This window comes from Mytilus trossulus, unplaced genomic scaffold (assembly GCF_036588685.1).
Source record: "Mytilus trossulus isolate FHL-02 unplaced genomic scaffold, PNRI_Mtr1.1.1.hap1 h1tg000138l__unscaffolded, whole genome shotgun sequence".
Classification (NCBI taxonomy): domain Eukaryota; kingdom Metazoa; phylum Mollusca; class Bivalvia; order Mytilida; family Mytilidae; genus Mytilus; species Mytilus trossulus.
In genome coordinates this window covers 2,205,775-2,231,376 of record NW_026963302.1, presented here as the reverse complement: position 1 = coordinate 2,231,376, position 25,602 = coordinate 2,205,775, and the positions used below count along the sequence as shown (strand labels likewise).

The 25,602-nt window shown below is 31.8% G+C and overlaps 2 protein-coding genes across 2 annotated transcripts in view; both read left to right on the top strand.

The window, feature by feature from the left end:
* Positions 1–8,055, top strand: part of LOC134700346 (sodium- and chloride-dependent creatine transporter 1-like) — a 29,071-nt gene extending 21,016 nt beyond the window's left edge. The window contains exons 9-15 of the mRNA XM_063561703.1: positions 213–337; positions 1,847–1,959; positions 3,015–3,152; positions 4,333–4,435; positions 5,591–5,691; positions 6,506–6,676; positions 7,675–8,055. Coding sequence (XP_063417773.1) covers positions 213–337; positions 1,847–1,959; positions 3,015–3,152; positions 4,333–4,435; positions 5,591–5,691; positions 6,506–6,676; positions 7,675–7,821 — 898 coding nt within the window. The 3' untranslated portion in view covers positions 7,822–8,055. The remainder of the gene's footprint in view (positions 1–212; positions 338–1,846; positions 1,960–3,014; positions 3,153–4,332; positions 4,436–5,590; positions 5,692–6,505; positions 6,677–7,674) is intronic.
* A 2,359-nt stretch (positions 8,056–10,414) lies between these two features.
* The window catches only part of LOC134700372 (protein arginine N-methyltransferase 6-like), a 32,925-nt gene continuing 17,737 nt past the window's right edge, over positions 10,415–25,602 (top strand). Inside the window, exons 1-2 of the mRNA XM_063561726.1 lie at positions 10,415–10,474; positions 19,028–19,111. Of these exons, the coding sequence (XP_063417796.1) occupies positions 10,437–10,474; positions 19,028–19,111 (122 nt within the window). The 5' untranslated portion in view covers positions 10,415–10,436. The remainder of the gene's footprint in view (positions 10,475–19,027; positions 19,112–25,602) is intronic.

The following is a 25,602-nucleotide window of genomic DNA, read 5'->3' as shown; positions in this document are numbered from 1 at the left end:
GCAACACTGATTCCCTTCGTTTGCCTTGGGGTTATTTCACAGGCACATGTCTTTAAATTGAAATGACTACAATGTATATTATATACTATAAAGGTGTGTCTCAATTAATATTACCTATTTATACTTTAAAGATGATGTACAAATTGTAAGTGCCTGTGGTATTGTTTTTATTTCAATTTCGGGGATGTTTAAATCTGTCCGTTTGTTTTTAGGCAGTGTATGGTGATTGCATCGGTGAATAGTGGCACCAGTATTTTCGGTGGATTTGTTGTTTTCTCTGTGTTGGGTTTTATGGCTAAACAACAAAATGTTGATATATCAGATGTTGTGGATGCAGGTAAGTGCAACAACATTATCACTAAAATTGAAAATAACACTTTAAAACAAATTCGTCTACAGCTTGTTTGAATTAACTTTTTATATAAACTCTTTGAATTCATAATCAACTTTATAAAATATCTGTTATCCTCTGCTATTAAGCCTAAACATTAACCCTCTATGTGCTGACGAACTTTAACTTTTACTAGCTTGTGGAAAATACATGCACTTATTAAATATTCATCAACCACGTTCATTAAAATGGAAGAGGTGATTTGTGTATATGTTAAATTTTATGAGTTTATAGCATCAGTATTATAGCATTGACCTGTATCCAAGTTTTCATTTTCTATTATTTTAAACAACGTTATCGGTATGCATAGCGCTTATTATCTAATTACTAAAATGTGATCGTCACTTCTGTTATTTATTATAAATATTCAAACATATAATATTTTTAAACATTTTTCGTCCTAAAGTATATCGTGAACAAAAATTCGACAGAATTTTTCTATTGAGATGAAAGCCGTATCATTTAACCTGAAATCGATTACGATGTATGCGCCTTATATAAAGGCAACTGTAGTATAATACCGCTGTTCAAAAGTAATACATTGATTGAGAGAAAACAAATCCGGGTTGCCAACTAAAACTGAGGGCAACACATCATCTATAAGGGGAAAACTACGAAACAACTGAAACACTCAAAAAATCTGACGAGAATGTTACACACACAGAAACGACATTTTAGGAAAAAACGGTGGGTAAAACCTGGTTTGTGGCTAGCAACCATTCCGCTTTTATTTCAATGTTAAATATAACATTAAAATGACAACATTACATGATAGGACTACAGTACAAGAACATTCAGGACAGAGAAATATACAAATAAACAACACAATAATACATTTCGACATGCTTATAAATTATACTAGTCAACAAAAGAAACGATACACTATGAAATAAAATTTATCAAAAAGTATTAAACTTATATTAATAAAACAAAATGAGATACAATATTTTAAAAAGTTGCTTTGTATGCACATGTTATAATGAAATTCAAAATTTGTCGGAAAGTATCTAAACGATCCGTGTAAACGATCATAGGGTGCAAATTAGTTTTGCGGGATGTTAAAAAAAAACGACATAATTTTCTATGTACTAAATAAAATTTCATATGTGTTTAAAAATAATCAATATGCTCATCAAGTTATGTTCATGTTGTAACTAATGGGTTGAAATACTATTTTTTTTCAAATTTTTGGGGATTTTTTTTTTTTTAAACGGATTTATATTTCCATAATGATTAAGTATTACTACCTTCAGTATTGGTCCAATGAACGGAAAACTTTATCTTTAATTAAAAGAAAAGTCTTGTATCGTTTCTTTTGTTGACTAGTATAGTTATCAAAGGTACCAGGCGTTGAACCATAATTTTGTACTATAAAGATGTCGATTTCGAAGATACATGTAGTTCTCGTTTAGTCTTTAAATACCGGGTGTTGTTACATCACTGATTTTATTACAGGTCCGGGACTTGCATTTATAACTTATCCAAAGGCTGTTACACAGATGCCTGTATCGCAATTATGGGCAGCTCTTTTTTTCTTCATGATTTTTCTGATTGGAATTGATAGTCAGGTGCATGTTATGACGTATATCTTCATGAATTCTATGATTTAAGGCCAAAAGCTCATAATATATTACAAAATAGAGGTGACATATACCAAAAGGATATTCACTCTTAAATCGATACTTATCTGACAATGTCATGGCATAACACGAAATACGATAAAAAGACTTGAAACAACAGTACAAAAAACACAACATGGAATGAAAGACTGACCGACACGAACACAACATAACCCGTGGGTGGTCTCAGGTGCTTCAGACGGGTAGATTATTCCTGCTTCTCGTGTGGCATCTGTCGTATTACTCGTTTAAGTACAAATCTGGTAATCAAGACTAATAACGTTGGTTACATTCAAGGAAAAGAGGACGGGATTGTTATTACAGCAATTTGATCATATCGACGTCATCTGTGTAACAGATATTCAATAACCGTCAACCAACTCGTTGCGGCGTCCTTGACACTTTATTATAACATTACAAAACAGTGGGTTATATCCACTTTTAAGTGTTTTCAACACACTTTCTAAAATTCGAATTAGCAACAAACCAAATAATACGTTTATTTTATTATATAAACATAACAATTATATTTAAAGTTTATGATAAAGTTAAAGAAGCGTTAATCCTTGAATATCATTTCAACATGTTTGTTTCAGGTGTTAAAAAAACACCATGATAATGGCGGTTATACCTTCAGCGCTTACTTTCTTATGATAATAAAAATATAAGCGGTTAGTCCAACGAAACGACCATTCTGAAAAACAAAACACAAGTATACCGGTCAAAGTTAATAAAGCCATCACAGTTTGTGTGTCATACGAAGAGAATTTTACTCTTATTCTTTCCTGTGTGCTGTGTATACAGTTAACAATTTCGCAATGACGGCCTTCGTTTCAAAACAGAACATAAAATATTGAAAAGTACAAAATAAATATAGAAGAAGTACATACGGTAATATGAAAAAATCCCGTTGCTAAACTAATTATGTACATAATCTAACTATGTATAAAACAACATTAAAAAATCGTCTTTAAAATGTCAAATGTATTGTTGTTTTTGTTTAGTTTGTAGCGGTAGAGGGATTTACTGCAAATGTTATGGATTCTCTTCCTAAACGTTTCAATACCCCGAAGTCTAGAATGGTTATAGTGGCAGGCTATTGTTTTGTCAGTTTTCTAATCGGTCTATGTATGACATCGAGAGTAAGTTTTTTAGAACAGAGTCATAGGAGGCACGGAATCGATATTTATAGACACCAAAAATATAAGCAATCTAAATTTGTTGTGCGTTACATCTGTTTCTTGCATATTCTTTAGTCATTACATTATGAAAATCCAATACGTTCACTTGGTTATGTGAAAAAAATCTCCTGTTTCTGTCACAACAGTATGAAAATCAAAACATGTTCACTTGGTAGTGTAAAACAGTATCATGTGTTTCTTGTACAGTATATGTATATTCACCAGCTTAACTTTTAGAAAAAATGACTATGTTGTTTGTGGTAAAAAAAAAAACATCAAGTCTGATACAAAATTCCCAAACATGGTCAACAATTAATCATAAATAATGAATTACTAAGCACAGTTTCATTTTCAATCGATTTAGACGGATGCAAGAGCCTCAAAACATACCTCTTTTCAATGATATTGCAAAACAAACAAAACCATTAAACTAAAGATTACGATAGAGTTGACTCCTACAAACAACATGGGGTTATGCAAACAAATAACAAAGTATGGTTCCAACAAAATAGTGTAGTATAGTGTCAATGATGATAACTAAAAAAGCATGATATGGTGTCAAGATATAACAAAGTATAATGCCAACAAATAACAAGATATAACGCTAACAAATAAACAGATGTAATGCTAACAAATAACAAGGTGTAATGCCAACAAATAACAAGTATGATTCCATTAAAATAACACAGTGTAATGCCAACATGCATATGACCAGGTATGATTCAAGCAAAAACCTATGTACAGTGTATGTTGCTAGCAAAATACAAGGTATGGATCCAACAAATAACAAAATACGATGCTTTAATATGGTGACAAGTTAGGATGCCAAAATCGGATGTATGGTGTAATGCCAAAAAAACAATACAAATTAAAGTAAAACTATGATTCCAAAAAGGAATTAAGGTGTTAAGTTTATTGCAAGAAATAACAACTATGATTCCAAAAAAGAATTAAGGTGTAAAGTTTAATGCAAGAAATATTCCAGTATGATTCCAACAAGAATATGGTTTGATGCCAACAACTAACGTGGTGTAATGCCAAAAAAAAGTGATGTAATTTCCGGAGCTTCATATTAATTAATAAACCCATTTTGTGAAACTTATCAATTTATAACCACATGTCACTTGTATACTTTATATAGGGTGGCATGTATGTTTTCCAACTGTTTGATTATTATTCTGCGAGTGGAATGGTATTGTTGTTTGTATGCTTTATGGAGTCAATTGTCATTGGATGGGTTTTCGGTAAGTAGTTTGTTATAGTCAAGACAAGTACTGTTTGTTATACTTTTTTTGTGTTCTTCCTAAATATGAGTGAAATATTTGTCATTCGAATTTAATATATATATATATCAATTAATCTCACTTAAACAAGTTGGGTGTTTTGTCAGTTCTATGGTATATATATTATAACGTCAATTAAGATAGCTTTTCCCCCATAAACTAGTCCGACATTACTCTGACGTCCAACCGCTGTTTTGCCAGACAAGCAAATGTCGGATTACCATAAACCTGCATGAATTTTCTTACCCGAGGTACTAGTACGTCAACTGAATCTAAGTACTTCTCTGAAACAGCTATAACAAGTGTATTTTCAATTTGTGGGTTTGTATGTGTCTTTGGTATCTTTTGTCTCTCTTTTAGAGACTGTAAGTTACCTTGAACGCTTCTCGACATTAAAAAGCTGATAATTCCAATGGTGTTGTCGTTTTTATTGCAATAGTCGTGTTTCCAAAACTTTTATTCATCCACAATTTACTTCACAGTCAAAAGTTGTAAATCCAGTAAGTCCCCCTTTTGGCCCCAAAATATAGCAGTTTTACGAAATTGTTAAAATATAAACTATCAGTTATTTATTGGATAAATACATAAATATGGGCCTTTTCTTTTTACAAAACTATGCCTATATATCGGGTACTAGCACAATAAGGTCATGCTAAATTACTAAAATCTTCATAATTCTAGCATTTAAGTTAAATTTTAGACAGTTTCTGTGTAAAACGAAAGTGGCCGCATTTGTGTTCATCCTAAATATTGAAATGTAAGTTGTATTTGATTATAAAACATAACATATTTATATAAAGTTTACGGATGAACACGGATGCGGCCACTTTAATTTTTGACAAAAAAAATCTATAAAGTGACTTTTTCTGCATATTTGGTAGCTTGAATGGGATCGTTTTCAATAACTAAATTAGTTAAAATCTTTCACATAAATTAATTGAAAAAAATAGACACTTTTTAGAGTTTATAAAATGGTCAAAGTCTTCCGTCAGATGAACCTGAAAGAGAACAAAATCGGTCCTTACCGGACCTTCTCCTTTGTGTTGTTATGCATGGCTGGATATACTATTTCTATCCATATTGCTTTAGGAATAAATGGTCCTATAATTTTTACAGGTGCAGACAAGTTCTATGACATTATCGAGTTAATGATTGGGTATAGAATCAACAAGTGGCTTTTAATATGTTGGAAGTTCTTAACACCAGCTATAACTATGGTAAGAGTAAAAGGTTGATTTCTATTTTTAAAAAAATGTTTTTGACAAGACATGATGGTAGGCGATATTCGCATTTTTGCGCCTGTGCGTCTGTTTAATTTAGAGTTTAGTATGGCGTTTATTATCTCTGAACTAGTATATAATTTGGGTCTGTCCCAAGTCAGGAGCCTCTGGTCTTTGTTAGTCTTGTATTATTTTTAATTTTAGTTTCTTGTGTACAATTTGGAGTTTAGTATGGCGTTCATTATCACTGAACTAGTATATATATTTGTTTAGGGGCCAGCTGAAGGACGACTCTGGGTGCGGGAATTTCTCGCTACATTGAAGACCTATTGGTGACCTTCTGTTGTTGTCTGTTTATGGTCGGATTGTTGTCTCTTTGACACATTCCCCATTTCCATTCTCAATTTTACAATTATTTCCGAAGGGAAAACAAATAAAAAAAGGCTACAGTCTTGGTATGTTCTTTCGGTATTTGAAGCATGTATACTGCGTGCCACCCAATCTCGATAGGATTAGCTTAAACTAGAAGTTACATGGCCGATGATGCTGGAGGTCCAAAACCTAATACAAAATTGAAAGATCTGAAAAACCAAAAAGTACAAAAGTAAAGCATATAGCACTGACAAGGAATCAGACCTATTTATGATGGAGATACATTCCTTAATTTGAAATAGTTTCAAAATTTTATAACAGCAAATTATAGAAAAAGAGCACATTCTGTGTTTGCATGCCATTACCGAACACTTTTATATAATATTTTGTGTCAGATGCTTTTTAATGTAATAATTTTAAATTGTTTTTTTCCTTTCAGGGTATATTGATGTTTCAAATAATCACATTCAAACCAATAAAGTACAATAACACATATGTATACCCAGAGTGGGCCCAAGCATTTGGAGTTATGCTTGCAGCGGTATCTATTATATGCATTCCAACGTATATAATCTTTAAATTATTGAAATCAGAAGGTTCTTTAATTGAGGTATGTAGACATATCATTTTTATAATGATTATTTCATTCATGTTTTAAATAATGACACTTTAATCGCGAAGACCGTCTACATTAAACGAATTCTTTATTGTGTATGTGTCTTTCAGGTATGCATTGCCATCGTTTGAATAATACCATTCATCAATTCCTGTTTTTATTTAAGACACCAATCAATCACAAACATGAGAACAACTCTCCCCTGGGACAGTGGTGTAACAGTACAAAATGAGAACAACTCTCCCCTATAGGACAGTGGTGTAACAGTACAAAATGAGAACAACTCTCCCCTGGGACAGTGGTGTAACAGTACAAAATGAGAACAACTCTCCCCTGGGACAGTGGCGTAACAGTACAGAATGAGAACAACCCTCCCCTAAGACAGTGGTGTAACAGTACAAAATGAGAACAACCCTCCCCTGGGACAGTGGTGTAACAGTACAAAATGAGAACAACTCTCCCCTAGGACAGTGGTGTAACAGTACAAAATGAGAACAACTCTCCCCTGGGACAGTGGTGTAACAGTACAAAATGAGAACAACTCTCCCCTAGGACAGTGGTGTAACAGCACAAAATGAGAACACACCATAAAAATGAGTTCACCATGTTAAACTTGACCACTGATGCTCTATTAAACATTTAATATAAAACAATATATTTACCAACACAAACACCACCACAAAATCGTGTGTAAAATTAAGTGCTGCTTAAAGGTCGGCATGTCCTGCTCCATTTATAATGAGACTCGATATTATCACACGACTCACGAAACATTATAAGGACATACAGTACAGTAACAGAGCAAAAATGTAAACAATTGGGGAAAAGTTTTCATAACATAAAGTGAAATAATTTATTCATATTATCTCAAGATATTATAAGACTATCTTACATTGGAACACAATTGAACCATCGTATTCACAGTTTTGTATATATATAATGGTATACTACTAATGATAATTTAATTTAATGCGAATGGTTTTAAATTGCAGCGATTCGTTTCCACGAAAACACCAATACTGAAAGCTAGTCGAATACCACAGAAATGGAAAGCTGATAAAAGCCAGTTGTTCTGGGCTTGTGAAGATGACTTGGACGGAAATTCCATGCCGTTATCTGAGACGTTTGTCGATGCTTAATCAAAACATGTACAAAGAATTGATATGTTCAAGATAACGCTAATGTTGATGACTTGATATAATAATATCATGATATTATAATGTACAATAATATTTTGAGTTTGCCTCAAGATTATAGCTTGATGTTTTGCTATGATTTTTTTAAAGAAAAGGTCATGTGCAAAATAATTTTTCAATGGACTTTTTATTCAAATACCTCATTTTCCTATTTTCTTCAATAAACTGGTCTCGAAGCATCTGTTTATCTCTTTAAGCCTCATAAGAAAAGAGCATGATCTGCTTATGAATAAAAGACAGCTCGGAAAAAAGGCTCAACAATGCTTCCATGCATAGACTTATTGTAAAGGCCTTTAAGGTTTCTTCTTGTTACCGGCAAACAAATCCTGACTTGTATCATTTCAATCTATGAATGGTTGAGTGTTCGAATATCTAGTTTGAATACCACTTCCCACAAATCAAAAGACAAATGAGATTGTTTGTATTGTGGTCTATATGATTATATAAAAAGTGCATGACACCCGTACGAGGGACCGATTTAAATATTCTGTTGATTCGTAGTTATGAGTTTAGTAATGTGGGTACCGTCATGACGAATATCGGTAAAATAATTTGGTTTACAGTTAGATTTAGAAGAAATACCGACATAGCTATTAATACAATACTTAATATCTAATTACTAGCACAATTCTATCATAATAGTATTGTAATTTTTATTGTTATATATTTAAGATCATTTAATACATCAAATATCATTATTACAAACTTAATTATTATTGCAAACCCTTATACTATTTTTTGGAAATTTAAAAAACAAATACCTGTGATGTCACTTTTAGTGCGTCGATCTAGTCCGGTGACATACAATGCGTGGTTTGATAGTACTGCTTTTATGTGCTGACCTAGGTTGATTTGCGTGTTCGTTTTTATTCTGTGGTTAGTCACCACTTCGGTGTTGATATAGACGGTATATCCAACTTCCGAAGCAAGGTTGTCGGCACTCCGAACTTTCCAACAGTCCTGCGTTTAATTGCAAATTGATTGGCGATTATATGAGCTTCGGTCCTTGCTTGGAAGTTGATGTATTATATCTTTTGCATGGTCATTTTTATAAATTTACTGCATGTAATGTAAAAGTATGAATTACATGTATTCTAAAAATTGAGGATTTTCTTATCCAAGCCAGATAACCTTAGCTTTATTTGGCACAACTTTTTTGGAATTTTCGGTCATCAATGCTCTCCATCTCTGTTTTGCCCTCTTTACTATTTTGACCCGAGCGTCACTGGGTAGTCTTATGTAGACGAAACACGCGTTTGGCGTATAAAATGTAAAGCCTGTTAAATTCAATAACTATTAGCTTTCGAGTAATGTTCTAGCTACTGTATTGTTAATGTGTGTATTTCTCTGTCCTGAATAATCTTTCATTTATTTGTATTGTAGTCCTGTCATGTAATGTTGTCATTACAAACCTGGCACCTTTTGTTAGCTATTATTCGTATGTTTCTCTGTCCTATATGTTCTCCCGTTTATTTGTATTGTATCCTATCGTGTAATGTTGTCATTTTAATGTTATATTAAACATTGCCATACAAATGGGCGGTTTGGCGTGCTACAAAACCAGGTTAAATCCACCATTGTTTTTTTTATTAAAATTTCCTGTACCAAGTCAGGTAAATGGCAATTGTTATCTTATAATAGTTCGTTTCTGTGTGTGTGGCATTGTCTTTAGTGTTTCTGTACGTTGTTTCGTTGTTTTTCTCTTGTATATAATGTGTTTCCCTCAGTTTTAGTTTGTAACCAGGATTTGTTTTCTCTCAATCGATTTATGACTTTCTAACAACGGTATACTACTGTTGCCTTATTAAAATATGTATTTTGATCTTTTCCTATCTTCCAAGCAACCGAAATAGAAAATATGAAAAAAATACTGGAAATTTCTACAGAATCATGTATCTTCCAAGTTGGAACTGAGAACTGCTAACTTGAAACTGAAAAAATGTCAAGCTTGGCTTGAGCTAGGACTATATTAATATACTAACTTAAAGTAATTAGTATAATAGTCCCCGGCTTGAGAAATGTCAATTTGGGTGCAGAAAGATAAAGTTGACGATAGAAACGTCAAGCTGAAAGTAGGGAATGTCAACTTGGATCAATTTAGAACTGAGAAAGTTTTTTTTTGTTTAACGTTGAAGTGAGAATTAAATGCCGAATAATCATGCAGTAAGTACATGGTAGCTATATTGTTTAAACTTATAAAGCGGCCGCGTTCTTGTAACTTCTTCAGGATTAAAGCCAAAGAATATTCAAATTAAAGAAAATAAGTTGAAGTATTACAAAAATAAAAACACAAATATATAATTATATAGATATAGATAAATCCTGTCCACAAATAAATATTTAAAGTTCTAACATCACCAAAACCTTGTCATAAAATCTAAAATATTTCCACTTTCATGCAGTATACATCTATTTTAACATTTCCTGCGACTAGGTAGTTCTTACTCGATCCGCGGGAAAAGGGAGATAATAAAGTGTCTAACACATTTATATTTTCAACTTTTTGGTGGCAAACTATCATCATTATCATTCACATGTCATACTGAAAGATCTCACAAATGAATACTGACGAGTCGAAGCCCTTCGAACCAAAAAGGTATTTATTTATACTTGATGTTTAAGTTATTTGTCTCGAGGGGTTAACACTGGTTTAATAAAATTAAGAATGGAAATCACATGTTTTTAAGGTTCATCATAACAAACGAATCCGGGTTAAAATAGTCGGTCAAAGAGCTCACCATAGCTCATGTTTTCTCTGTTATAATGTATATATATGCTGACTCTAAATAAAATTTACTTACTTACTTACGTCCGTCCGCCCTGATTCTGGTTCGCCCTAGTTTCTGTTCGCCCCAAGTGCGTTCGCCCTGATTTTATTTTTTAGTATATAGTGTTGCGTTGTGTGTATATAATTGAATGTTGAAGTCAGTCTACAATTTCGCCGAATATTAACCATGTTTCATGTTAATTACTTGTCTAAAGCTAGCTGCTACATGTATATACTAGGTTACCAGTTTCGTTACATTTCAGGACTACAAGATATTGTGACTTCAAGGTATTTAGGACTAAGTTTGTATCTGTATATGTAATTATGTTACTAGGAAATATAAGTTTCTGTGAATTTCAGCACTACATTGTATTTTTGAATGTAAAACAACTGAAGACTAAATTATTTGACATAATTTGTATGTAATTAAATATGTTGAAGTTTACATTTACCGAATATTTATTTATGATGTATTCTGTGGCAGGGGCGGATCCAGCCATTTAAAAAAGGGGGGTTCCCAACCCAGGACAAAGGGGGGGTTCCAACTATAATATATGTCCCCATTCAAATGCATTGATCGTCCAAAAAATATCGTATTTTTAAATGTAAAACAACTGAAGACTAACATGACTAAGTTGTTGTCTTGCTGCTACGAGGATAAGTTTCTGTGAATTCAAAGACTACAAAGTACAATGTATTTGGCATAAAACAACTAAATTCAATCAACAGTAATTAAAAGTAATAATAAAATAAAGTGTAACAATGCAGCCAAGAATTTTATTTAATTAATATAAATTTGGCAAATATTCTGTATTTAACTTTTATAGATATACATAAATTTTAATATATATAATTATATTTCGTTCATTGATGTAACATTTACATATCATAAGTGAATATAGGGCGAACGAACCCAGGTCGAATGGACTATCAGGGCGAACAAACTCGGTGCAAACGAACCTAGGGCGAACGATCCCGATACCATAACAAACAGAAAAACCCCAAATATGGCTGTATTTACATGCCGAAAAGTACTCTGAGTGAAGACTTACCTGTGTAGTTGGAACAGTTTTATAATGCCTGGCAACCACTAGATATATTTAAGTAAAATGCATTTAGATAACAATCTCTTTTGGATTTTGATGGGCATTTTTTTTTTCTTCATGCATACTTACTTACTTACTGCCCGGTATGCCATCGGCATAAGGTGTGAAAATTAACTAAGTTGTGATACAACTTTGAGATGTCCCCTTCAAGTAAAAAAACGTTTGTATTATTTTGATTGACATGGACTAGAGGTATCTTCACAACTACCATGACTACAGGTGAGTTAAAAGAGTTTATCTGAGTCAGTTAGTGGACAGTATTGAGGTAATTTAGGGTGTTTGTTTATTTTTACACCTTCTGCAGAAAGTAAAAAAAAATGCCCATCAAAATCCAAGAAAGATGTTTTCTTTCTTAAACACAAAATGCATTTAACTTTAATGACTTTTATATATATCTAGTGGATACTAGGCCTTAAAACTTTCCAAACAGCACAGGTAAGTCTGTCATACCTGTCAACTCACCCGTTTTTTGCGGGTGACACCCGTTATTTTCACCTCTCACCCGGGAGTTTTTCTTTACCCGGCGGGTCCCGGGAATTTCTAACATTACCCGTTTCACCCGGATTTCTGACCGGAATTGTTTCCGGTATTTAGAAGTAATACGACCTTCGGTTTTATCGGTCTTTTTCAATGTAACCAAAAGTCAAAATGTAGGACTGTTTACCTGAGCTACGTAACGATATTTTCAACAAGCTACAAGATGAGTTCAGTGACTATCAGTTGACCCCATTAGATTAACTTCCACTTTGCACTTCCCCTGAAACTGACATTGGTACATGTTGGGGAGAAATGTCCAAGTTGCATGACATTTTTCTTAACAAGCCAAGATTTTTTGTTTTGTCAAAACTTGCTAAAACATTACTGGTTTTGCCAAACAGCAATGCAGACAGTGAGAGGGCATTTTCTTTAGTAAAGAAAATAGCTTCAGAGTTTAGGGCTGATCTTAATAAGGATACATTGTGTGCTCTTCTTTCTTGTAAAATGAATACACATTTGCATTGCTATGAACTGAAACCAAGTGCAGTTCTTTTAAAGAATGCCAAGTCTGCTACTATGGAATATAACCATAGTCTGAAATAAACTTGTATGCATGTTCTAACTGTTTCATATACATATTGACTATATAAATTATATGTAAACATGTTTTTGTTCTTCAATTGAGCCCGCAAAATGTTGTACGCGTTATGACCTGAGATTTTTTTTCTCAATGCAGGTCATGACCTGACTTTTCATTTTCAGAGGTTGACAGGTATGAAGTCTGTACACAGAGTAGTTGTCAGAGGTGAAAATACGGCCATATTTGTCCATTTGTTATGATGAACCTTAATACTATCCACACCAGTACGAAAAAGAAAGTTTGAGAAAGTACTAGATATTTATTTATTTTGCAAATGATGTCCTTGTACTGATGAAATTTTAGTTAATGTTTTGACTAGTTTATAACTATATCTTTTTTAACTATAAGGATACTAGCATAGAGCCACATATTGTTCATGCATATTCAGGTTGAAAATAGCTTGCGTTGATTTGAAAGACCTATTAAAAAAGAAAGTCATATTTCTACTGTCAGAATAGCAAGGGAAAAGTGGGTAGGTTTAAAGTTAAACAAAACACTGGTCGGCCATCTTAAAGTAAAGGGATCACATTATTATACTATATCTCGACTCCATTTTATAATTTAACATGAGTAAGGATAGTCCAAGATTACTCAGACGTACTGATTAGAGGAAGGAGAGCTGGACATTTTTTCAACACATATTTAATCATTGTTAATTGTACTTGTATAATTAAATTGTGAAATGAGTTATCCAGTTATCTCATTGGCAATCATATATGCCAGATCCATTTTAATACTTCTGCAGATATGCATGTAAACCAGACACTATTTATTGATGTAGTCAAGTTGATTGTATTGCTGTTCTTTATCTTGGATCTGAACAGTCATGACAGTAAACAGTGTTGATTGCATCAATAAAGTACACAATAATACTAATATTCAAGAACAAATATTACATCTCCAAATGCTCCATTTACTGCCAATGGGGAGAGATAATTGATCTGGTATTAGTTCTTAATATTCATTTTGATATTTTGTGTTTTTTAATCATAGGCACTTCCATGAGAAGGTCAACTATCCATACATGTATATAAGCTTTTACATGATATCTTACTTGTCAACATGGTCATCAAATACTGAATACTCAAATATTTACTTGCCACTCCACTGGGTCTGTGTACATTATATTTTGCAATGTAACTTGCAAAACCCAGAATGTTGTATACCTCCTTAAGTGTCGATGTGGCATGAAGTATGTTGGCAAGACAGATCAGCCATTCAACAAATGCATGAATGGTCATCAAAGTCACTCAGACTACTCTTGCAAGCCGGAACCTACCCGTAAGTCATCATTTGAGATCACCTGGGCATGCCCAAGCTTATCTCAAAAACCTTACCAACACAGTTATAGACCACAACGAGGGTTCGTCAAAGGTCTACAGAGTAGCTTGGGAAAGATTTAGGATAAGAAAGTTAAGGTCAGTTTCCCCAGAGGGCATAAATGAAAAAACATAGAATGAGTCACTCTTTTTCCTGTCATCACTTGTTTCCAGTAACTCCGGCTTCTGTACTGGCTTTACAGTTTGAAGATTTTAAAAAAAAAACACCAGTAGAAATTACAGAGCTCCATTCCTTTGGGATGGATGTATAGGTACATTTATATAGCCACATTCAATTATTTTACCTTATTAAATTATTTTTCTAATCATTATTAAACAATTCGTTTGGGAGGCTTAAATGTGTAGTTTCTGTTGCAACTGTCCTATACTGTTGTCAAATTTGAAATATAATATCAACTTGGATTGGTTAGGGCATTTTAAAAAAAAATATATTTGGGGGACTGCTTCCCATGCAGTTATAACATCTCAACTGTCACAACCTTTGGAAATTTAGAGTTGTGCCAGTTCACATCGCAAATAACTATTTGTATTTCAAATGTATTTGGCATATCTTTGTAATCTTTGCGCCTTGTTTGGAAATTTAAAAATTGTACCAGCGTCTGTTATGTCTGCTTAAATTGTATAAACTTTCAAGATTTTGATAGTGTCTCAATTTGAATATATTGACAAGATTCATTTGACATTATGCTATTACCGAAGAAGGATATATCTGTTATCCAAAATATCTTATATTTGTTCATTTCATAGAACTTTACATGTATTTAATGCCGGTGATGTTGTACCCTTTTTGACTTGTTATAAGCTTGTAGATGTATATACATGTACAAAAATAGATATGGATAAGTCAATCTTCCCATGGATAGAAACAAGTGCCCTTGGTTTAAATGCAACAATCATGTACATATAAAGATTATGATATTTTCACACAAAATTAATCATAGTTATCTCCCTTTGTCCATTTTGCACAGCCCAAACTATTATAGATTTATATATTGAAAAGTTATTTGTACTATAATTTTATTTGTGTGAAATAATTTCTTCTTTTAACATACATGTGTAGTGGTATTTAATAATCAGTCTTTTGTTGCCATGTAATTTTTACTTCTAGTTGGGATTTTTCAGAATTTGATCAGAATTAACATGATTAAGCTAAAAAAAAAATTTGTGTACTCACTTTAGGTGATATGCTTTATTTCCCCCTAATAGTGCTTCTCTACCAAACCTAGCCCTATTTCGTCAACTCGTAATTCAACACATTTATTAAAGGTATTATGACATGTTTGAAAGGAATTTCTATATATAATAACTTTCAAAAAAAAATTTGAGAATGAAGATCTTTTTTGTTTGGCTTCATCAATGATAAATAGCTCTCGAAATATAGGTTCTACTTAAATTGTTGGCAAAAACTTTGGTGCCATTTTGGGGTGGTTGGACATAGGCTTACAGGCTGGCAGGTATGTGGATCCCTGACATTTCACAGTAAGATTACACATGTATATATGTTTTTTAAAGTTGTGTGTCTTATATAATGGAATCGATTGAGTTTGTTTCTCATTTTTCCAGACTTTGGAACTTATTCCTTTTTCAACTAAATTTATGTAAGAGGATACAAGTTTTCAACTTCTAGACTACGGTTTTACACCAAGATCTCTAAGACTTTTCAGAAGATTACACACATGTTAAAGTTGTGCAAATGCTTTTTTACAGTCATTAACCAAATAAATGTAAGATTTCTGACTTGTAAATCTACATACCTTTTCATTCATATTATTTAATATATATAAGCATAAGACAATGCTGTTCAAAGTGTAATAAATTGCAAAACTTCATTCATGGTTGAAAGAGGAATTAGAATTTGACAAATTTGTTATAATGGTAAATTCATTAAGAAGGGAGAAAAAACTATTCTAATTCTTGCATATATATTATCCAAATTTGTGAGAACCGGAAGATGCCAAATAAAATTCACAGACATAGTTTAATGTATTTATTAATGCATGCCTATTACCTGAGCCTATCACATAACATTTTCTACAACAAATTTAATTTAATTAAAGAGTGAATTAAACAAAAGTTATAAATATTATTTCGCTGGTTTGGCATTAAGTGTTAGATATTTTTACCATTGCACATGTTGCATATGTTTTCAATTAGATCAAATTAACCAGTACTAATACATTGTATACAACCTATTAAATATCTAAGCTTTTTGCCAAGTTATATTAATAATTTCATAAGATATATAAGTCATATGGCACATAAGATTAATGTAATTTGAGATAACAGTGTGCTTTTTCTCCACAAAAACAAACAATATTGATCATGAGAATGTAAAATTAAGTTTGAAAATTATTGGAGCCAAGTTTATGTTATTAAATTTGATAACAATTTGGGAATTTGAGATAAAAGTATAAATTTTAACTTCTGGTTGTTTTTGTTATGATTTGTTTTAATGGACATCAACTTTTTAGGTTTTTGTGTCCACATTAACTTAAATTCTTATAGCCACAATTTCCAAAAAAAAAAAGTCAAGTTACTAGTTGCAAGATTATGATTTAAAAGTTTTCCATGTATGAGATTTTCCTCATTGTGTTGATAACCCCATTGGTGGCCATCAGCTGTTTTCTGCTCTTTGGTTGGATTGTTGTCTCTTAGACGCATTCACCATGTCTATTCTCAACTTTATTTGAGGATATTGAGATCATACGACAACTGTTGTTTATGTACTGTATATAAAATGCAACCTTATTTCCATTTCAAAGAGATTTAGTGTGTCAATTGAAGCCCCATAAGGAGTTAATGCCTTTTAATGACAATTTTACACAATTTGTTTATCATGTTTTCTAACTTTTAAAAATCTTCTTCTCTGAAACTATAGTGACTAATTCCAACCAAACTTAAGCTGAATGATCATTAGGGTATATAGAACATGTAGAATGAAGTTTGTGTTTTATTATCTGTTCCGTCCAAAAAAATAGCCATCAATTGGCTAAAAATACAACATAGGGGTATTATGCAGTTTTTGGCTATTATCTCAAACACGTAAGCATTTAGAGCAAATCTTATGAAGGTAAAATTGTTCATTAGGTCAAGTTCTCTCAGCCATGTAATTTTCAGATGATTTTAACAACCCATTGGGTTGCTGCCACTAGATTTGTAATTTCAAGGAAAATTTTGCATTTTTTGGTTATTATCTAGAACAATTTTATTAATCCTTGTTTTCAAAATTCCAATAGGGAACATACTTTATATAATTGTTTAAATAAACCAATTATTCAAGACGTTTCGGCCAATGGCCTTCTTCAGTTCTTTATTTTTCCTCTCAACTACATGGCTGACATTACATTCAAATTTTATTAATGATAAAGATAAACTGTAGACAGCAAAATTGTTCAGCAAAGTAAGATCTGCAAATAAGTTTATATGACCAAAATTGTTAATTAATCAATTGACCACTTAAGAAGTTATTGCCCTTTACAGACAATATGAATTTGTTTAACAAGTTTCCTTACTTTAAAAAGAATGTTTTTGTTTGAAACTTAAGCTTACCGCTAAATCAGTTTCAGCCAAACTAATGGGCTGAATGAGTTTCATAGTATGTAGTATAAATTTTGTATATAATTTTTATCCTTTGACATCAATTAAGAAACATAGCGGCTATGGCGAAAATGTAACAAGGGTAAATTGCATTTTTTTGCTTTTGAAGAAAATATGACAAATACAAAGAATATTTAAAAGGAATTTTGAAGCCAATGATTGATAAATATATTAAAAGCAAAAGTAATAATTGATGAAAGATTTAAGCAAAGAAATACAGGTGTCTTTTTTGTGTTTCAGGCTCTTGAAAACCTCTTGTTATAGTTTTTATTCTCTCTCTCTCTTTCTATGAATGTAAGTTTAAAAGTTTTTGAATTCATATTTATGTCACAGACATAATCATGATAATTCACTTAATAGGTGAAAAAAAATCTTAAACAATTACATGGATTAAACATTTGTATATTGAATATTTATAGACATTACAAATTGCATAGTTCATATAACATTATTTCATGTCAAAAATTTATGAAAATACATATTTCATTTTCAAATTGTCAATTTTAACATGTTGTTATATATATCACGAAGAAGGGAGAAAAAGTATTCCAATTCTTGCATAATTATCAGAATCAGGTTAAACCTGAGTTATTTAAACAGATAGACAAATTCCCAGAACACCTGACATTACATTGTACAAGTACAAATTGATGTTTGAGTTTACAGATAAGGTGAAACTGCTGTAACATATGATACTAATCACTCTAAAACAAATATTTATATTGTCTTCTTTCATCTCTAAAGACTGCATTTTAACATTGCTATCAATTACCAAATATTTAAGTAATTTGTATATATTTCCTAGCAGAAAATATATAGTTTGGAAGGAGGTGAAAAAGATTTGTTTGAAATTTTATGGACCTCTAATATATATTAATGGATTGGAAGTGATTTACTTTAATATTGACGTGTCGAGGAGCATGGCGAAACAAGGTGAAAATTGAGATGTTCAAACAGGGAATTATAGATTTAGATAGAGATAATTACTGCATCTATTAATGGGACATTGTAATTACAATTATATAATTACAATGTTTTTTATCATGCAGTTTAAGCATTAATCTTGTGCTCCGAAGTATATATATAATTCAGATATATAATACATTGAACTACATGCAGGTAGGATTGGAACATATAGATCTATTTGGAATGTAAAATTTAAGCTCGGACTTTTGGTTGACTTTCAAATGGAGTTATTAGTGTACTTGATTAATTGTTTTAGACCTCGTTTACATGTGGCAGTAAAAGAAGAGGATGGATTTGAGACCAATAAAGAAAATAACTGTCAAGATGAAGAATATTTCAAGTAGGTGTTTAAGAAGATTAGCTGCATTTTAATTCCATTTAAATGTTTAATTTAGCATGTTTAGTTTTAATTTTTTTAAATAACGTTGGAGAAATGTCTTTTAACACGATGTACAATAAAGGGCAGACAGGAAGATGCAATTGTACATTTTAAAGTCAATATAAGTATTTTTTTCAATTTAGCTCACCTGACCCATAGGGCTTTGTGAGCTATTGACACCAATTTGTGTCTGTCTGTATGTATGTAGTAAGACAATTAAGATTTTCATCCATTTGGCTGACACTGTAAAATTAAACTCACTGTCTGTCTGTCTGATGTCTGACAATTTAGATTTTCATCATCTTTTCTGACATTACCAAGCCAATTTAAACCACTGAACATTGCAGATATGTTAATGCACATATATTGAAGATCCTTATTAAAAATTGAAAAGATGAACCAGATTTGGGAGTCTGAAACGAAAATACTATTGTTAATCTAGGTTTTTGTCATATTGGTTTCTCACTCAGGTTTTCATTGACTGTTTTTACTAACATGACTTCAACGTTTTTAATTTTTGATTTTGTATTGTTTTGTATTTTTTCAATCATTGGTATTTTTAACTTACTATACAATTTGTGTGTTTGCTCTTGAAGGCAGTATAGTTAACTTGGAATAAAAAATATAGTCAATTTTGATCTGATTGGCATTATAATAATATAATAATAAAACCATTAAAAAGTGGGAAGTCAATTTTGCAATGAGGAAAAAATTATTTTAATGCAATTAGTTTGTAATGATAATTTGTTTTGGACGTTGACAAATATTTTGAGGGGTTAGATTCCACGTTCTACCAGTCTGTACTTAAAGAAAGCCACCATTTTGAATTTCATTTTTTTGGGGTATGTTATTTCTCAAAAAATAAACAAGATAGTCACTTTTTAAGCCTCAAAACGTTCTTTTTGTCCATATTTCAACCATTCTGAAGCGTACGAAAAGTAAAAATATGCTTAGTATTCATGTTTGACATCCAGAGTATACATATAATGTCACATTGTTTAGATGCTAAAGACGATGCAACAGTTTCACAGACTTTTTCATTTATGCCATTTTTTACCAAAATATTTATTAAATGACATTTATTTTAATATGTGGCATTAGAATGGAGATAACTGTATTGTATTTTAAGCTTGGCCTTCATAAAACTTGATTTTACTGTGGCAAATATCTGGTTACCTATCTCTGCTCTGCTTCACTAGGTTAACTCAATTTGCGACAGTAAAATCTACGTTTTAAATACGAAGGCCAAGCTTAAAATACAATACAGTTATCTTCTAATTTTCAGCCCAACTTAGCCCGAGTAATAATGTTAAAATTAATGATTGTGTAGAAGGAGTGGATAGATATAAGAAGATATAGTATGAGTGCCAAAAAGATAACTCTCAATCCAAATCAAAATTCTTAAAAGTAAACCATCATAGTTCCAAAGTAGAAACTTCAACACAAAGCCTTTAGCTCACACTGAACAGCAAGCTATAAAGGTAAAACCATTCAAACAAGAAAACCAACAGTCTAATCTTTATAAAACAACAACAAGAAACACTTATCATGCTTAAGAACCACACCAACAAACGACAACTACTGAACCAACTTTCAGAGGTGTTTACATAGTTGGCTCTTTATCATGTTTATAAGTCTAAATTTCTTTTTATGGCCCACCTACGATAGTAGAGGTGCATTATGTTTTCTCGTCTGTGCCTCCCATCGTCCGTCCGTGCGTCCGTTCGTCCCACTTCAGGTTAAAGTTTTTGGTCAAGGTAGTTTTTGATGAAGTTGAAGTCCAATCAACTTGAAACTTACTACACATGTTAACTATGATATGATCTTTCTAATTTTACTGCCAAATTAAAGTATTGACCCCAATTTCATGGTCCACTGAACATGTAAATTGATAGTGTGAGTGGGGCATCCGTGTACTATGGACACATTCTTGTTCTATTTAAATTAATGCAATCATCTTGTTCGAAAAATCTAAAGATTGAGCATAATGAACCCCATCAAAAGCCAGGGGTTAACATCATGTGTTCCATAGCAAATGAGTTCCTAATTAACTTAACAAAAATGTAATAATCCATTAAGCGTTTGATAATTCTGTACAAAAACAATTGTTTGATGCTGACATTATTCTGTGTTTTAAAGACATGAATGCTTTCAATCAAAATTAGGCCTGATGAGACTGATAGTAAAAATGTTAAAAAAAATTAAGTAAGAACTGTTTTCAAAGAAGATCCAGAGATAATGTGTATTTCATGGTTGAATTTTTAGAAGGAAGTGATTACATCTAAAGGGTAATCAAATTCTTGCTATACTCTTGTAATTATGATTGTGACATTACCATGATTACAGGAACATTCTTTGATGTGTCTTTATGAGTCATTTTTATAAGATCTTTCAGAATCTGAATATTTAAGTGAAAGTTTGTACTGAAAATCATAAAATTTATTTTCAGAGAGATTTGTAAATACTTTATAACTATGTAAACATATCCTACATATTTCAAGGGGCACTGGGTAAAAGATATATAAGAAATTTGATGTTTTTTGTTCAATCATTAATGAAAGTGAAATAGTGGAATAATAATTTGCTTTTAGCAATTATGACAGTTATAATGGTTCCATTTTGACAACATAAGCTAAGAAACATTGATGATGAATTATTCACTTGCAAGTGAATAATTCAACCTCATTGAATCCATACTCCTGTAAGTTTCAATTTAACCCCTTAGCTCGGAATGGATACCACATTCATTGTGCATGTTCAATTATTTAAAGGAAAAGAATGTCAACATTGAGAGTGAAACAAAGGTAAATCATTTGATTATCTGATTTGATCCACAAAAAATCATTCTTATACAGGTAAAAACAATGATTAACATGGTTTTCTCCAACAACTAAAACTGGACACCACAAAATAGCCCTAAGGTGGCGCTTAAAAGTGTCATTCATCTTACAAACAAACAATCAATCAATCAAAATTGTGTAGTTCATACCTGCATGGGAAGTTTGGATAGAATGATTCTGTCAACTGTTGTCCAACGTCACTTTTACAAAAATTGTCTCCTTTTAAACTACTTGGACATTTAATTTAGAACCAAACTTAGCCATAATCATCATTGGATACCTAGTTTGGAAAATTTGTCTGATGATTGACCATAGCCATCATGACCAAAAATAGAACATCAGGGTAAAATACATGTTTTGAAAAAAGTTCAACAAGACAAGCTCTTCTGATAATGAGGGGAGGGCAACAACAATCATAGCTAGAGATAAACTGTATACAGAAAAAAAACTCTAAGCGTTACAATATCAACATAACACAAATTTGAGTCATGGCCCTTGTCAGATGAAGATACACTTAAGATTCAGGTAGTTTTTGTCGAGCCTGCAACTTTTGTTGCAGAAAGCTCGACAAAGGGATAGTGATCCGGCCGCTGTAGCGGCGGAGGCGTTGGCGTTAGCTAACTTTTTAAAAGCTTTATATTTTAGAAGGTAGAAGACCTGGATGCTTCATACTCTGTATATATATGTCTCATGTTACGAAGTTTCCGTCAGTCACATGTCAAATGTCCTTGACCTCATTTTCATGGTTCAGTGACCACTTGAAAAAAAAGTTCAGATTTTTTGTAATGTTGAATTCTCTCTTATTATAAGTAATAGGATAAATATATTTAGTAAGTGCATACATTGCAAGGTCCTCATGCCTGTCAGCCAGTTTTAACTTGACCTCGACCTCATTTCATGGATCAGTGCACAAGGTTAAGTTTTGATGGTCAAGTCCATATCTCAGATACTATAAGCAATAGGGCTTGTATATTCAGTGTATGGAAGGACTGTAAAGTGTACATGTCCAACTGGCAGGTGTCATCTGACTTTGACCTCATTATCATGGTTGAGTGGTTATAGTTAAGTTTTTGTGTTTTGGTCTGTTTTTCTCATACTTTATGCAATAGATCTACTATATTTGTTGTATGGAATGTTTGTAAGGTGTACATGTCTAGCAGGCAGATGTCATCTGACCTTGACCTCATTTTCATGGTTGAGTGGTCAAATTTAAATTTTTGAGTTTTGGTCTTTTAATCTTATACTATATGCCATAGTTCAACTATATTTGGTATATGGAAATATTTTATGATATATATGTCAGTTGCGCAGGTTTAATTTAACCTCGACCTCATTTTAACGGTTTATTGCTCAGTGTTAAGTTTTTGTGTTTTGGTCTATTTTTCTAATACTATAAGTACATGTAATAGGTCAACTATATGATGTATGGAAGCATTGTTTGCTGCACATGTCTGCCTGGCATGGTTCATCTGAACTTGACCTCATTTTTATGGTTCATTGGTCTTTGTTTAGTTATCTTGGTTAATGTTAAGTTTATGTGACAGTTTTTAATAAAGCTATATACTTAGGCCTTTCAACAAAGTATCAATGATTAATAAAGAAGGCGAGACATTTCAGTGTGTGCCCTCTTGTTATTTAGGGTTTGAATCTTGCAAGGAATGATTGAAATATAGATGAGGTTTGTAAAGGCCGATAAGTGCTATGAGGAATTTAAAAAAAAAAAGTGATTATGTTTGAGTAGAACATTTTGTATACATAACATAGCTAAAAGGTATTAAAATAGCCTTTCAGCATCAATACTTGAAGTAAAAATGCATACAAATGATGTACAAAAACAGCCCCTTACTACCCTCATAAATGTAATACATTTGTATTGGGAAAAACTTTTCTTATGCATCTTGATGAATATATCAGGTTCCTGAACAATATTAAGCTTCAAAGCCAGACTTTTGTTTTATACAAAACAAAGAATCATACTTTCGTTAAGAAAATTTCAAAGTAATAATAAGTTCCAAAAATGAAAAAAAAATATAATGTATTATTTAAAGTTTCAGGAACTAGATTGATTTTAAATTAAAATTTTGAAATTAAGTAACTTTTCAATTTCCTGGTTTCCCCCAATAAGATTAAATTTTTAGGAGGGAAAGATATTTTTATAAATTGCTTAGTGTATTAACATTCATAATTGAATTTGATGTAATTATGATATAATGCTGCATTTCAATAAATCCACATTACCAGAAAGATGTCATACTCTGTTCATGTAATTGAAATGTTAGAAATTAAAAGTGAAAACATGGTCCCATGGTGCAAAATTTAATGCATCTTTAATTGATAATTTGTAGTTGTAAGACTGGGTTAATTGGTGTACTAACTTCAAAAAGATTCATTTTCACAGGTTTGAATTTCGGGTTTGTATTTTGTGTAAAAAGGATAATAATTATTTATTGCAGTTTCTGAAAATCAATAACACAGTGATGTTGTATTACATGTATTTTGCTAGTACTACTAAATAATAAATTAGTATGGTTTTACTATATAAGATATAATCTTAAAAAGCATTATTCATGGTAGAGCACATTTTCAAAGGAACTCCTGCAACTGAAGATTAAAAAGAGATGAGGGATATACACATCGCTGAGACAGCAATCTGAAATTATTATTTTTTAAATCAGAACTGAACATGGCTCAATATAAAGCCATCAAATATTATCAGTAATAAAGTGTGCTAGTGACCTATTACGATATATATGGGGTCAGTAAATTTCATATGGGGTGAGAGCAAAGCTTGAATCCCCACATGGAATTTACTGACCCCATATATACATGTACTGTATTAGGTCACTAGTTCACTATGTAACGAATTTATCTAACTGACTACATTTGTATCTTAACGTGTGAAATTTAGACTAGTGACCTATCAAAATGAGCAACTCTTCAATACTGTTAGCATTAAGAAACTATATACTTCAATCGATCCTACAAAAACAGATACCAACATAATAACAGCTTGTTAGGTTTTAAGTCATAAGAAACCTCAAATCAAAAAAAATAATGCATATGTTTTTTTATAACTCAATGGATAGTTTTCATTATAAAACTGATGTACATATACTTTTTTCTGAAGAAATTTCTTTAATTTATTCATATTAAGAAGAAGTTAACTTTATTTTAATTTCTTCCTTCCAGGAAACAATTCCCTGACATTTTTTCCGTATGCAAAGTGACCTCAGTGTGACCCATCTCGTTAAAATCTGGTGATCACAATACGCATGGGTGTCTTTAAAATAAACTATTATCTGAATTTACATGTTAAACACATGCTCAATTTTCATGCTTTGCTGTTGATTTTTTGTCGATTGTTTACCAACAGGTGACAATCGTTAATCTTCGGCTTCAAAACACGAACTTTAATTACCTGCCATATTTTCACAACAACACTGACCGATTGAAAAAAAAAATCAACATTTGCACGAAAAAAATTATAAATTTGTGCACAGAAAACTAAGTTTATGATGTTAGTATGCATTGGTTCAAGAATAGGAAGAACATTATTTTTCACCGGTCACTCGTTTCTTATGACTTTAAATGTGTTTTATGAATTTATTACAA